Consider the following 15,299-nt stretch of genomic DNA (forward strand, 5'->3'; position numbering starts at 1 on the left):
TCTCCGTTCTTAGCAAAGTAGAAGCTTCCTGGAAGTCTCCCGGCCGACTTCCTCTTACTTTTTGTCCAAATTGGTTTACATACCCGTTCCGGAAACAATTCTCCATCGGGGGGTTGAGGTTACCCTTAAACCAACGGGAGTCGGGGGCTTGAGGTCAGCTTCCCATGATGGCACCGTTAGGATACCTGAATAAAATAAGGGTTCTAGTCGAAGGGAATTAAAGTAGTGGTTGCTGGATGTATTATTTGTAAAGCTGTAAATGGCTTCGTGTAAAAAAGTTCAGTGTTTTCAAGTCTCTTCTAGCTCAAAATGTATTGAAATTTTGGTGTATAATTAGTTACAGACATCACATATATTTCAGGTTAAGTAGGTGGTGCAGACTAGGAAAGAGATTTGTGAACCCTTATTGGGGTTTTCACTTTGAATACCTCAGGGTAGAAGACACATTATTGAACAGGTAGGGTTTCTAGAAACGTCCGCCACTCCAATTCTTGCTTTAACCAGAGGAACGCGATTAATCTTTATACAGCACTTCCCACATAAGATTTAATCTGTTGAAGTAAAATGTGAGAAAACAATTGGCCTTTAAATATGGTATGGTCTTTGAGAAATATTTGGTTAAATATTGTATTGTTTTTCTGTGTGTGTGGTTTTTTTTTGTTTTTTTAATAGAGATCCTGTTTGGAAGTACTTGCAGACTGTCCAGTACGGAGTCCATGGAAATTTTCCACGCCTCTCATATCCAACTTTCTTTCCTCGTTTTGAATTCCAAGATATTATTCCTCCAGATGATTTCCTAACGAGCGATGAAGAGCTAGATTCAGTTTTATTTGGAACTTTGAGAGGTCATGTAGTTGGACTACGCTATTACACAGGAGTAGTGAGTATAACATTAGATATTAAGTTAAAGTGATATGATATGTTATTTACGTAGAAAATAAGGATTAGAAGGTGATATATGCAGTAAATATTTACTTTAAGTAATTGAAATATATCTGGGCGAGAGATAACAAATACCTAATTATTAATATACTTTATATCATGGTTATAATATACAAAGTATTGTTTCCTGTATGGTCTCATTTGATCATTACAGTGTCTCTGAGGTAGATAGGACATCTATTATCCCCTTATAGAAGTGAAGCTCAGGAAGGTTAAATGATTTGCTCAAAAAGCACAGATACTATGTGGTACATTTGCAAAATGACTTCCAAGTCAGTCCATTGCTTTCTCCTCTCCTGTCCCTTAGCACATTTCTACACTTTAATATTTTTAATTTAGGAAGATCAGTTCATACCAGATAAGGGAATTGTCTATTTTTAGGTACTTTTTTTTCTTCCTTTATCTTTTTGTGTATCTATTTTCTGCATTGTGTGTGTGTGTGTGTGTGTGTGTGTGTGTGTGTGTGTGAGAGAGAGAGAGAGAGAGAGAGAGAGAGAGAGAGAGAAGAGAACAGAGACAAAGATAGGGAAAGCAGTTGTCTTTGTCATGGTTGTCTAGTATGCCTCTGTGTTATCTGGATGATACATCTCTAGCTTTATTTTTTTAATTATGAAAAATTTCAGACATGCATAAAAGAAGAATAATACAGTAAACTTCCATATACCCATGATTCAGATTCAGTAGTTAACAAGTTTTTTGCAGATTAGCTTCATCACTTTTTCTCTTTTTCTTGGGTATTATATATTCCAGCTGTATCACTTTACAACATTTAAGTGTGTATCTCTAAAAAATTCAGGCATTTTCTTACATCGTTGTACTTAACAAAATTAATAATAATTTTCTATTACATCCTATAATACATAATCAGTTTTCTTAATTGTTTAAAAATGCCTTTTTATTGTTAATTTGTTTGAATCAGGATCAAAACAAGTTAATAATAGTACCTTTGGTTGTTATGTAAGTCACCTCCCTGCTCTTTGTTTCATGTCATTGATTTATTGCAGAAACTGCATATATTGTTCTATGGAAAGTTGGATTTACCAGTTCTTCCATTCCCCCATATTTTTCTTATGGCGAAGCTTCTCAGATCATTTTTTGGTTGTCTGAAGTATATTTTGTGGGAGATTCCTTGGGAAAGAATTGTCTAGTGTTTTATTCTCTCATATTTTCTTTGTAATATTAGAGCTTCTCAGGTCATTTTATGGTTGTCTGAAGTGTGTTGTCTAGGAGATTCCTTAGGAAGGAACAATATTTCCTGAGTTTTGTTGTTTGTACTTGTGGTACTTATATGCTTCAAGGACAATTTGGTTGAATATAAAATCCTTGACCCATATTTTCTCTCCATAGTATCTTGATGTTGTATAACATGTTGCTGGTTAAAATTCTGATGCCAATATGATTTCTCTCCCATGTAGATCAATTGGAATTATTTTGCTTGGATAACTAAAGGATATTTTTCTTTATCTTGAAAGTCCAAAAGTTTCATTAGGCAGTGTCTTAGTGTTGACTGTTCTGTAACTTCATTTTCTTCTATTTCAGAAAACTTTAATTATGGTTTTTTGTTTGTTTGTTTGTTTGTTTGTTTTTTGCGGTATGCAGGCCTCTCACTGTTGTGGCCTCTCCTGTTGCGGAGCACAGGCTCCGGACGCGCAGGCTCAGTGGCCATGGCTCACGGGCCCAGCCGCTCCGCCGCATGTGGGATCTTCCCGGACCGGGGCACGAACCCGTGTCCCCTGCATTGGCAGGTGGACTCTCAACCACTGCGCCACCAGGGAAGCCCTAATTATGGTTTTAAATGTTTGTTTTGTTTCAGAGCTTGTTTTTCTTCAAAGGACTCCATTCTGTTCTCTCGGTATTACATCTCCTCTGCGTATACGTATGCCATATGTAAATGCCTGTTCCTCTGAAATCCTTTTTATCATATTTTTTTACTTTTCTGTTTTTCATCATTTATTTCCCTTACCATGTTTTTTACAAGATCTGTTCACTTTTGTGTTCTTTCTACTTTATTCTTTAATTCTGAAATAGTTTTTCTTTTCTAATTTTTTCCTGAAATCTGTCAGTTCTCAGTTCATATATCCATCTGTTCTCTAGCTCTCATATTCATTTCGGAACTTTCCTATTTTGGATTTGTGAAATATTTTCAAAATGTAACATGGTTTTTAAATTATTTTAAACCATTGTGAAATATTAGATCATGCTTGTTATTGATCTTAGAACTATCACTATTTGTTGATCTTAGAATAATTTCTGTGACACTGGTAAGCTAATACAAATGTGATGAGCTGATTAAAACTAATCGTTAATTTTTTTAGTTTACAAAATGTATATTATTTATTTTATAAGTAATACACATTTATTATTTTAAAATGGCTAAAAGAAAAAGTATCAACTCTGCCTGAATCCAGAATTACAACTTATGTTGTTATGTCCTCCACGCTTTACTCTGAGAAAATATACATGTGACTTTAAATCATATTATGTATTAATAAAAATGAGGATCAGGGCTTCCCTGGTGGCGCAGTGGTTGAGAGTCCGCCTGCCGATGCAGGGGACGCGGGTTCGAGCCCCGGTCCGGGAGGATCCCACATGCCGCGGAGTGGCTGGGCCCATGAGCCATGGCCGCTGAGCCTGTGCGTCTGGGGCCTGTGCTCCGCAGCGGGAGAGGCCACAGCAGTGAGAGGCCTGCGTACCGCAAAAAAAAAAAAAAAAAAAAAAAAAAATGAGGATCATATTATGTCTACTATAGTAATCACCTTTTCTAAAGTAAAATATTAGGAATATCTTTTCATGTCAATACAGATCTTTATTGTACTTTTTCTTGTTGATGTTTTCAAGTTCATAACTGACAGAAATCTTGTAATAAAAATTGAGGTATTTATCTTTGCGTGCTTTTTTTATTTTCAACTTTTTTCTGCTTTATTGAGATGTGATTTATATATATATATATTTGTAAATGCAAGCATTTGAAGTGTATGATTCTAAGAGTTTTAACAAAGATATATACCTGATCATCACCACCCCATCAACATATAGATCATTTCCATTACCTCTGAAGTTCTCTTGTATTCTGTTGCAGTCCTTCATCCCTGCCTCTGCCTGAAGAACCACCAGACTGATTTCTATCACTGTAGTTTAGCTTATTCTAGAGCTTCATATACTTTTTCTTTTGGCTGCGCCACGTGGCATGCAGAAATGTGAGACCTTAGTTCCCTGACTAGGGATCGAACCCGTACCTTCTGTGGTGGAAGCACGGAGTCCTAAGCACTGGACTGCCAGGGAATTCCCTAGAGCTTCATATACATTGAATCATATAGTGTGTACTTTTTAAGTCTGGCTTCATTCAAACTCACCATAATTCAGATACGTCTTGAGTCAATTTTGGCAATTCATATTTTTAAAGAAAAGCATCCATTTATATTTTCAAACTTATTGCCACGGAGTTTGCATAGTAGTCATATACATGTAAAACTGTTTTAACTGTGTTTATGGTTGTATTCCTCTTTTCATTGTTTGTGTTATGTATTTGTGTCTATTCTTATTTTTTATTCATTAGCCTTGATAGAGATTTATCTGTTTCATCTTTTCAAGTAATCTTTCTTGGATTTTTTTATGATTATCATTTCTTTTTTTTAAATTTTTAAATTTTTTTATACAGCAGGTTCTTATTAGTCATCAGTTTTATACACATCAGTGTATACTTGTCAATCCCAATCGCCCAATTCAGCACACTACCATCCCCACACCCCTGCGGCTTTCCCACCTTGGTGTCCATACGTTTGTTCTCTACATCTGTGTCTCAACTTCTGCCCTGTAAACCGGTTCATCTGTACCATTTTTCTAGGTTCCACATACATGTGTTAATATACAATATTTGTTTTTCTCATTCTGACTTACTTCACTCTGTATGACAGTCTCTAGATCCATCCACATCTCAAAAAATGACTCAGTTTTTTTCCTTTTTATGGCTGAGTAATATTCCATTGTATATATGTACCACATCTTCTTTATCCATTCGTCTGTCATTGGGCATTTAGGTTGCTTCCATGACCTGGCTATTGTAAATAGTGCTGCAATGAACATTGGGGTGCATGTGTCTTTCTGAATTATGGTTTTCTCTGGGTATATGCCCAGTAGTGGGATTGCTGGATCATATGGTAATTCTATTTTTACTTTTTAAGGAACCTCCATACTGTTCTCCATAGTGGCTGTATCAATTTACATTTCCACCAGCAGTGCAAGAGGGTTCCCTTTTCTCCACACCCTCTCCAGCATTTGTTTGTAGATTTTCTTATGAAACCCATTCTAACTGGTGTGAAGTGATACCTCATTGAAGTTTTGATTTGCATTTCTCTAATAATTAGTGATGTTGAGCAGCTTTTCCTGTGCTTCTTGGCCATGTGTATGTCTTCTTTGGAGAAATGTCTATTAAGGTCTTCTGCACATTTTTGGATTGGGTTGTTTGTTTCTTTAATATTGAGCTGCATGAGTTGTTTATACATTTTGGAGATTAAACCTTTGTCCGTAGATTCCTTTGCAAATATTTTCTCCCATTCTGAGGGTTGTCTTTTTGTCTTGTTTATGGTTTCCTTTGCTTTGCAAAAGCTTTTAAGTTTCATTAGGTCCCATTTGTTTATTTTTCTTTTTATTTCTATTACTCTAGGAGGTGGATCAAAAAAGATCTTGTTGTGATTTATGTCAAAGAGTGTTCTTCCTATGTGTTCCTCTAAGAGTTTTATAGTGTCCAGTCTTACATTTAGGTCTCTAACCCATTTTGACTTTATTTTTGTGTATGGTGTTAGGGAGTGTTCTAATTTCATTCTTTTACATGTAGCTGTGCAGTTTTCCCAGCACCACTTATTGAAGAGACTGTCTTTTCTTCATTGTATATCCTTGCCTCCTTTGTCATAGACAGTTGACCATAGGTGCGTGGGTTTATCTCTGGGCTTTCTATCTTGTTCCATTGATCTATGTTCTGTTTTTGTGCCAGTACCATATTGTCTTGATTACTGTAGCTTTGTAGTATAGTCTGAAGTCAGGGAGTCTGATTCCTCCAGCTCGGTTTTTTCCCTCAAGACTGCTTTGGCTATTTGGGGTCTTTTGTGCCTCCATACAAATTTTAAGATTTTTTGTTCTAGTTCCATAAAAAATGCCATTGGTAATTTGATAGGGATTGCATTCAATCTGTAGATTGCTTTCGGTAGTAGAGTCATTTTCACAATATTGATTCTTCCAATCCAAGAACATGGTATATCTCTCCATCTGTTGGTATTATCTTTAATTTCTTTCATCACTGTCTTATAGTTTTCTGCATACAGGTCTTTTGTCTCCCTAGGTAGGTTTATGCCTAGTTATTTTATTCTTTTTGTTGCATTGGTAAATGGGAGTATTTCCTTAATTTCTCTTTCAGATTTTTCATCATTAGTGTATAGGAATGCAAGAGATTTCTGTGCATTAATCTTGTATCCTGCAATTTTACCAAATTCATTGATTAACTCTAGTAGTTTTCTGGTGGCATTTTTAGGATTCTCTATGTATAGTAACATGACATCTGCAAACAGAGACAGTTTTACTTCTTCTTTTCCAATTTGTATTCCTTTTATTTCTTTTTCTTCTCTGATTGCTGTGGCTAGGACTTCCAAAACTATGTTGAATGGTAGTGGTGAGAGTGGACATCCTTGTCTTGTTCCTGATCTTAGAGGAAATGCTTTCAATTTTTCACCATTGAGAAGGATGTTTGCTGTGGGTTTGTTGTATATGGCCTTTATTATGTTGAGGTAGGTTCCCTCTATGCCCACTTTCTGTAGAGTTTTTATCATAAATGGGTGTTGAATTTTTTAGAAGCTTTTTCTGCATCTATTGAGATGACCATATGGTTTTTATTCTTCAATTTGTTAATATGGTGTATCACATTGATTGATTTCCTTACATTGAAGAATCCTTGCATCCCTGGGATAAATCCCACTTTATCATGGTGTATGATCCTTTTAATGTGTTGTTGGATTTTGTTTGGTAGTATTTTGTTGAGGACTTTTGCATCTATATTCATGAGTGATACTGGTCTGTAATTTTCTTTTTTTGCAATATCTTTGTCTGGTTTTGGTATCAGGGTGATGGTGGCCTCATGGAATGAGTTTGGGAGTGTTCCTTCCTCTGCAGTTCTTTGGAAGAGTTTGAGAAGGATGGGTGTTTGCTCTTTAAATATTTGATAGAATTCACCTGTGAAGGCATCTGGTCCTGGACTTTTGTTTGTTGGAAGATTTTTAATGACAGTTTCAATTTCATTACTTGTGATTCGTCTGTTCATATTTTCTATATCTTCCTGGTTCAGTCTTGGAAGTTTATACCTTTCTAAGAATTTGTCCATTTCTTCCAGGTTGTCCAATTTATTGGCATAGAGTTGCTTGTAGTAGTCTCTTAGGATGGTTTGTATTTCTGTGGTGCCTGTTGTAACTCCTCCTTTTTCATTTCTAATTTTATTGATTTGAGTCCTCTCCCTCTTTTGCTTGATGAGTCTGGCTAATGGTTTATCAATTGTGTTTATCCTCAGAGAACCAGCTTTTAGTTTTATTGATCTTTGCTATTGTTTTCTTTGTTTCTATTTCATTTACTTCTGCTCTGATCTTTATGATTTCTTTCCTTCTGCTAACTTTGGGTTTTGTTTGTTCTTCTTTCTCTAGTTCCTTTAGGTGTAAGGTTATATTGTATATTTGAGATTTTTCTTGTTTCTTGAGGTAGGCTTGTATAGCTATAAATTTCCCTCTCAGAACTGCTTTTGCTGATCCCATAGGTTTTGTTTGTTTGTTTTTTGCGGTACGCGGGCCTCTCACTGTTGTGGCCTCTCCTGTTGCGGAGCACAGGCTCTGGACGTGCAGACCTGGCAGCCATGGCTCACAGGCCCAGCCGCTCTGCCATCCCATAGTTTTTGGATCTTCGTGTTTTCACTGTCATTTGTCTCTATGTATTTTTTGATTTCCTCTTTGATTTCTTCAGTAATCTCTTGGTTATTTAGTAATGTATTGTTTAGCCTCCATGTGTTTGTGTTTTTTACGGTTTTTTTCCCCTGTAATTGATTTCTAATCTCATAGCGTTTTCGTCAGAAAAGGTGCTTGATATGATTTCAGTTTTCTTAAATTTACTGAGGCTTGCTTTGTGACCCAAGATGTGATCTATCCTGGAGAATATTCCATACGCACTTGAGAAGTAAGTGTAATCTGCTGTTTTTCGATGGAACGTCCTATAAATATCAATTAAATCTATCTGGTCTGTTGTATCATTTAAAGCTTGTGTTTCCTTATCTATTTTCATTTTGGATGATCTGTCCATTGGTGTAAGTGAGGTGTTGAAGTCCCCCACTATTATTGTGTTACTGTCGATTTCCTCTTTTAGAGCTGTTAGCAGTTGCCTTATGTATTGAGGTGCTCCTATGTTGCCTGCATATGTATTTATAATTGTTATATCTTCTTCTTGGATTGATCCCTTGATCATTATGTAGTGTCCTTCCTTGTCTCTTGTAACATTCTTTATTTTAAAGTCTATTTGATATAAGTATTGCTACTCCAGCTTTCTTTTGATTTCCATTTGCATGGAATATCTTTTTCCATCTCCATCCCCTCACTTTCATTCTGTATGTGTCCCTAGGTCTGAAGTGGGTCTCTTGTAGACAGCATATATATGGGTCTTGTTTTTGTATCCTTTCAGCAAGCCTGAATGTCTTTTGGTTGGAACATTTAATACATTCACATTTGAGGTAATTATTAATATGTATGTTCCTATTACCATTTTCTTAATTGTTTTGGGTTTGTTTTTATAGGTCCTTTTCTTCTCTTGTGTTTCCCGCTTAGAGAAGTTCCTTTAGCGTTTGTTGTAGAGCTGGTTTGGTGGTGCTGAATTCTCTTAGCTTTTGCTTGCCTGTAAAGCTTTTGGTTCCTCATCGAATCTGAATGAGATCCTTGCCAGGTAGAGTAATCTTGGTTGTAGGTTCTTCCCTTTTATCACTTTAAGTATATCATGCCACTTCCTTCTGGCTTGTAGAGTTTCTGCTGAGAAATCAGCTGTTAACCTTATGGGAGTTCTCTTTTATGTTATTTGTCGTTTTTCCCTTACTGCTTTCAATAATTTTTCTTTGTCTTTAATTTTTGCCAATTTAATTACTCTGTGTGTCAGCGTGTTTCTCCTTGGGTTTATCCTGTATGTGACTCGCTGTGTTTCCTGGACTTGGGTGGCTATTTCCTTTCCCATGTTAGGGAAGTTTTTGACTATAATCTCTTCCGATATTTTCTCTGGTCCTTTCTCTCTCTCTTCTCCTTCTGGGACCCCTATAATGCGAATGTTGTTGCGTTTAATGTTGTCTCAGAGGTCTCTTAGGCTGTCTTCATTTATTTTCATTCTTTTGTCTTTATTCTGTTCCGTGGCAGTGAATTCCACCATTCTGTCTTCCAGGTCACTTATCCATTCTTCTGCCTCAGTTATCCTGCTCTTGATTCCTTCTAGTGTAGTTTTCATTTATTTTATTGTTCATCTCTGTTTTTTTGTTCTTTAATTCTTCTATATCTTTGTTAAACATTTCTTGCATCTTTTCGATCTTTGCCTCCATTCTTTTTCCGAGGTCCTGGATCATCTTCACTATCATTATTCTGAATTCCTCTTCTGGAAGGTTGCCTATCTCCACTTCATTTAGTTGTTTTTCTGGGGTTTTATCTTGTTCCTTCATCTGGTACATAGCCCTCTGCCTTTTCATCTTTCTGTGAATGTGGTTTTTGTTCCACAGGCTGCAGGATTGTAGTTCTTCTTGCTTCTGCTGTCTGCCCTCTGGTGGATGAGGCTATCTAAGGGGCTTGATGAGAGGGACTGGTGGTGGGTAGAGCTGACTGTTGCTTTGGTGGGCAGAGCTCAGTAGAACTTTAATCCACTTGACTGTTGATGGGTGGGCTGGGTTCCCTCCCTGTTGGTTGTTTGGCCTGGGGCAACCCAACACTGGACCCTACCTGGGCTCTTTGGTGGGGCTAATGGTGGACTCCGGAGGGCTCACGCCAAGGAGTACTAACCAGAACTTCTGCTGCCAGTGTCCTTGTCCCCACGGTGAGCCACAGCCACCCCCCGCCTCTGCAGGAGACCCTCCAGCACTAGCAGGTATGTCTGGTTCAGTCTCCTATGGGGTCACTGCTCCTTCCCCTGGGTCCCGATGTGCACACTACTTTGTGCCCTCCAAGAGTGGAGTCTCTGTTTCCCCCTGTCCTGTCGAAGTCCTGTAATTAAATCCCACTATGGTTCAAATTCTGATTCTCTGAGAATTCCTCTTCCCATTGCTGGACCCCAGGTTGGGAAGCCTGATGGGGGCTCAGTGCCTTCACTGCAGTGGGTGGACTTCTGTGGAATAAGTGTTCTCCAGTCTGTGAGTCACCCACCCAGCAGTTACGGGATTTGACTTTACTGTGATTGCACCCCTCCTACAATCTCATTTTGGCTCCTCCTTTGTCTTTGGATGTGGGGTATCTTTTTTTGGTGAGTTCCAGTGTCTTCCTGTCGATGATTGCCCAGCAGCTAGTTGTGATTCTGGTGTTCTCATAAGAGGGAGTGAGAGCACATCCTTCTACTCTGCCATCTTGGTTCCTCCCGGCACAACAGTCTATCATCTTGCTTTGGTCATTGATTTCTCTTTTACATTCTGTTATCCTATTTTCCTTAGGTCCATTTTATTTTATTTTATTTTTGCATTCTTGATTCGACACTTAATTTTAATGTTAATAATAAAAGATTTTAATCTCTTAAACGTTCTTCAAAGTACGACATTGGCTGTATCACCTAAGATTTGTTATATAATATTGGCATTATTAATTTTTAACTTTTTAAAAATGTTTTCAATTTGGTTATGTTTACATTTTTTATGTCTTGACCCATCAAAATCTTTATTTTATAATAAAGTAGATTATTTCTTTTCCATTCTATTCTAAAAGTATTGTTATAATTAGTCTTATTTCTGTCTTTTTGTTGTCATCTTAATCTTGTTTTACTAATATATCCTTTTTTGTCATGTGCTTGGATCATGTTTTCTTTGTTTTTATAGTCTCAACGTTTTGCCCTACTTTTTTTGGTTGTATATTTTCTGGAATTTGCATATCTGGTTTAACGAAGATCATGCTATAAGCAGTGGCAATGGGGAGGTGGTCTGGTAGAGAACAGAGCTATGCCTCACAGAATATCTTCAAAGAGGAATTATTAGAGAGAATTATTAGAGAGGAATATTTGTCTGATAATCTGGTTGGTCAGGCTGTAGTCTCTTGAGTCAGTAAACAGATGCTGGGAGAGGTTTAAAGCAGGTTTCCTGTGTATTTTTCAGGAAGTTAAAAAATTTAGGTAATTCACGTACCATAAAATTTATCATTTGTAAGTGTACAATTCAGTGGTTTTTAGATATTCACAAGGTTGTAAAACCATCTGCACTGTCTGATTCCAAAACATTTTCATCATTCCCAAAACCCTGTACCCATTAGTAATCACTCCATATTACTCTCTCCCCTTAGCCCATGGCATCCATCAATTTATGTTCTGTTTCTATGGATTTACTTAACTCTAGACATTTCATGTAAATGGAATCATAGAATATGTGGCCCTTGGGTCTGGCCTTCATTTCCGCCTTCTTTTGTGTTAAATCTTTTGTGTTAAATATTTCCTAGTGTACCATAGTAGTTCCCTGGTTGTTTCTTTATTATATATTTTGAGTTGTTTTCTTAGTAGTTGCCCTTGGGAATTACTAACATCTTAATTCATAAGAATCTAGTTTGGATCTATGGCAACTTAATTTCAATTGTTTATAAAAACCTTGCTTTGAGATAGTTCTGTTGTCTTCCTTCCTACTTCTTTATGCTGTTTTCATACAGATTAATTCTCTATATACATCATATGTTCATCAATTCAGGTTTATAATGATTATGTCCTTTTAAATCAGATAGGAGGGAAAAGTTACAACTAAAAAATTTTATACTGTCTTTTATATTTACCTGTGTAAATTACCTTTACCTGTGCTTTTTATTTCTTCATGTAGATTCAAGTTACTGTCTAGTGCCTTTGATTTCAGCCTGAAGGTCTTCTTTTAATATTTCTTGTAGGGTAGGTCAGCTAGTGATGGATTCTGTCAGTTTTTGTTTATCTGGGAGCTTCTTAATTTCTTCTTTATTTTTGAAGGATAGTTTTGTCAGATATAGAATTCTTGGTCGAATTTTTTTCTTTTAGCACTTTGAGAAGTTATCCCACTGTATTCTGGTCTCCATGGTTTCTGGTGAAAAATCAGATGTTAATCTTATTGAGGATCCCCTGTATGTAATGAGTTGTTTCTCTCAGTTGCTTTCAGTGTTCTTTCCACAGTTTGATTTTGATGTGTCTGGGTTTGAATGTCTTTGAGTTTTTTTTACTTGGAGTTTGTTGAGCTGCTTTTTTTTTTTTTTTTTTTTTTTGCGGTACGCAGGCCTCTCACTGTTGTGGCCTCTCCCGTTGCGGAGCACAACCTCCGGATGTGCAGGCCCAGCGGCCATGGCTCACGGGCCCAGCCACTCCATGGCACGTGGGATCCTCCCAGACCGGGGCACGAACTCATGTCCTCTACATCAGCAGGTGGACTCTCAACCACTGTGCCACCAGGGAAGCCCTGTTGAGCTTCTTAAATACGTAGATTAATGTTTTTTCATCAAATTTGGGAAGTTTTTAGCTATTATTTCTTCAAATATTCTCTCTACCTCTTTTTCTCCTCTCCTTCTGAGACTCTCATCATGTGTGTGTTGGTATGCTTGCTGTTATCCCACAGGATCTGTTCATCTTTCATCATTCTTTTTTCTTTCTGTTCCTCAAACTATAACTGTTCCTCAGACGTTATAGTCTCAGTTGACCTGCCAACAACTTCATTGATTCTTTCTTCTGCCTGCTCATATCTGATGTTTGAGCCTCTCTAGTGAATCTTAGACTTTAGTTAACTACGTACATTTTGACTCCAGAATTTCTATTTGGCAAGACATACTTCTCATGCTTTCCTTTAGTTCTGCAGACATGGTTTGCTTTAGATCTTTGAACATATTTAAAATTAAAACTTAAGTTTTTTTCTAGTAGGTCAAGCATCTGTGCTTCCTTATGGGTAGATGATTGATAGCTGTTTTCCTTTGTGTGAGCTCTACTTTCTTGTTTCTTTGCATGTCTCTCTTGTTGTTGTTGAAAAGTAGACGTTTTAAATAATATAGCAACTCTAAATCATATGATCCTGTAATCCCACTCCTGGGCATATATCCAGAGAAAACTGTAATTCAAAAAGATCTATGCACACCAATGTTCATTGCAGCACTATTTACAGTAGCCAAGACATGGACGCAACCTAAGTGTCCATCAACAGATGGATGGATAAAGATGTGGTATATCTATACAATGGAATATTACTCAGCCATAGAAGAGAATGAGATAATGCCCTTTGCAGCAACATGGATGGACCTAAAGATTATCATAATAAGTGAAGTAAGCCAGACAAAGATAAATATCGTATGATATCACTTATATGTGGACCCTAAAAAAATTAATACAAATGAACTTATTTATAAAACAGAAATAGATCCACAGACATAGAAAACAAACTTATGGTTACCAAAGGGAGAATGGGGGGATGGATAAATTAGGAGTTTGGGATAAAATATACACACTACTATATAACCAAGAAGGACCTACTGTATAGAACAGGAAACTATATGCAATATTCTGTAATAGCCTATAAGTGAAAAGAATCTGAAAAAGAATAGATTTTATATATATCTATAAATTATATGTGTATATATGTATATGTGTATGTACTTATATACATGTATAACTGAATCACTGTGCTGTACACCTGAAACTAACAATAGTATAAATCAACTATAGTTCAACTAAAAATACCTATATGTGATGATGAATGTGAGCTTAAAAAAAAAAATTTGGCAGCTCTAGAAATCAGATTCTTCCTTCTCCCCTGGATTGGTTGTTGCTGATTTTGGTTATTGTTGTTTGTTTAGTAACTTTTGCTAAATTAACCCTGTGAAAGTCTTTGTTGTGTCTGGCCACTGATATCTGTATTTGGTTAGCTCAGTGGTCAGGTAATGACTGAACTAGAACCGGTAAATTTCCCAGTCTTTACTGAGAGGATCTGTGTGCATTTGGGGCACTCCTTCAACCCTCAGCTTGGCAGTTGACAGCTCTGCCTTAGCCTTTATTTCCTGCCTGTTCAGAGCTTCAAGTTTAGCCAGAGGTGAGAGCTTAAGACCTTCTCAGGTCTTTCCTGAACATATTCACAGCCCTGAGTATGCATACAGCCCTGTGCTTGCATTTGGCCTTCTAGATTTCCAGGAATATGTTGGAGCTTTGAACATCTTATTCTCCGCTTTTTTCTCTTAAGCCCTTTGGTTATTGTTTTGTTTGCCCTAGCTGTTACCCACTGCCTGTAAAATTGTTTTTGACAAACACCCACCCAAGGGAGAACGTTTTATGCACTGAGTAAGCTCAGAGGTCAAATAGAAACAGCTTTGCAAGTGGGGGTCTTCTAGGGAACCACCATACAGGTCAAATAATGACAATTCTATAGGAATAAATCTTTGAAATTCTGCTCCAGTGTGCTCACTCTGGTAACTGCTAGGCTGTACTAAGAAGTGCAGCAGGTTGTTATTTTTAAAGACTATCGTGTAACTGAGAGCTGGAGATGAGACTAGGGCACTGATATTCAGCTGTTTTCTTGAATTAAGACTCCCCAGGTTTCTACAACCCTTTGGTTAGTTTCCAGAGTTCTGAAAAAGTTGATTCAAACAGTTTTTGCCAGTTTTTTCATTGCTTTTATTATGGAAGAGAGAATTTTTGGAAGTCCTTACTCTTCCATTTTCAATTATGTCACCCTCAGGCAATTTTTTTTTTTTTTTTTTTTTTTTTTGCGGTACGCGGGCCTCTCACTGTTGTGGCCTCTCCCGTTGCGGAGCACAGGCTCCGGACGCGCAGGCTCAGCGGCCATGGCTCACGGGCCCAGCCGCTCCGCGGCATGTGGGATCTTCCCGGACCAGGGCACGAACCCGCGTCCCCTGCATCGGCAGGTGGACTCTCAACCACTGCGCCACCAGGGAAGCCCACCCTCAGGCAATTTTTAATTAAGTGGAATCAGATAATGGCATGAGTTGAAGGCTGGATGTATTTTCTTGTTCCAGTTCCATTCTCTCTTATAATTAATGCCTTTTAACCCTTTGAGATTCTGGAGAATTTAGGCTTAGGAGCCGGCCTGCCTGGATTCAGATCTAGCTCTGCTACTTATTAATTTTATGACCTTGGGCAAGTTACTTAACTTTTCTGTGCTTTAGTGTCTTCAT

At 37.4% G+C, this 15,299-nt stretch overlaps 1 protein-coding gene across 2 annotated transcripts in view; it reads left to right on the forward strand.

Annotated features, from left to right (window-relative positions):
- Window positions 1–15,299, forward strand: part of HLTF (helicase like transcription factor) — a 60,501-nt gene that overhangs the window by 656 nt on the left and 44,546 nt on the right. For both annotated transcript variants that reach the window (XM_079921261.1, XM_079921262.1), the window contains exon 2: window positions 673–880. In XM_079921261.1, coding sequence (XP_079777387.1) covers window positions 673–880 — 208 coding nt within the window. The remainder of the gene's footprint in view (window positions 1–672; window positions 881–15,299) is intronic.

The sequence above is a fragment of the Stenella coeruleoalba genome, assembly GCF_951394435.1.
Source record: "Stenella coeruleoalba genome assembly, chromosome: 5".
Lineage (NCBI taxonomy): Eukaryota > Metazoa > Chordata > Mammalia > Artiodactyla > Delphinidae > Stenella > Stenella coeruleoalba.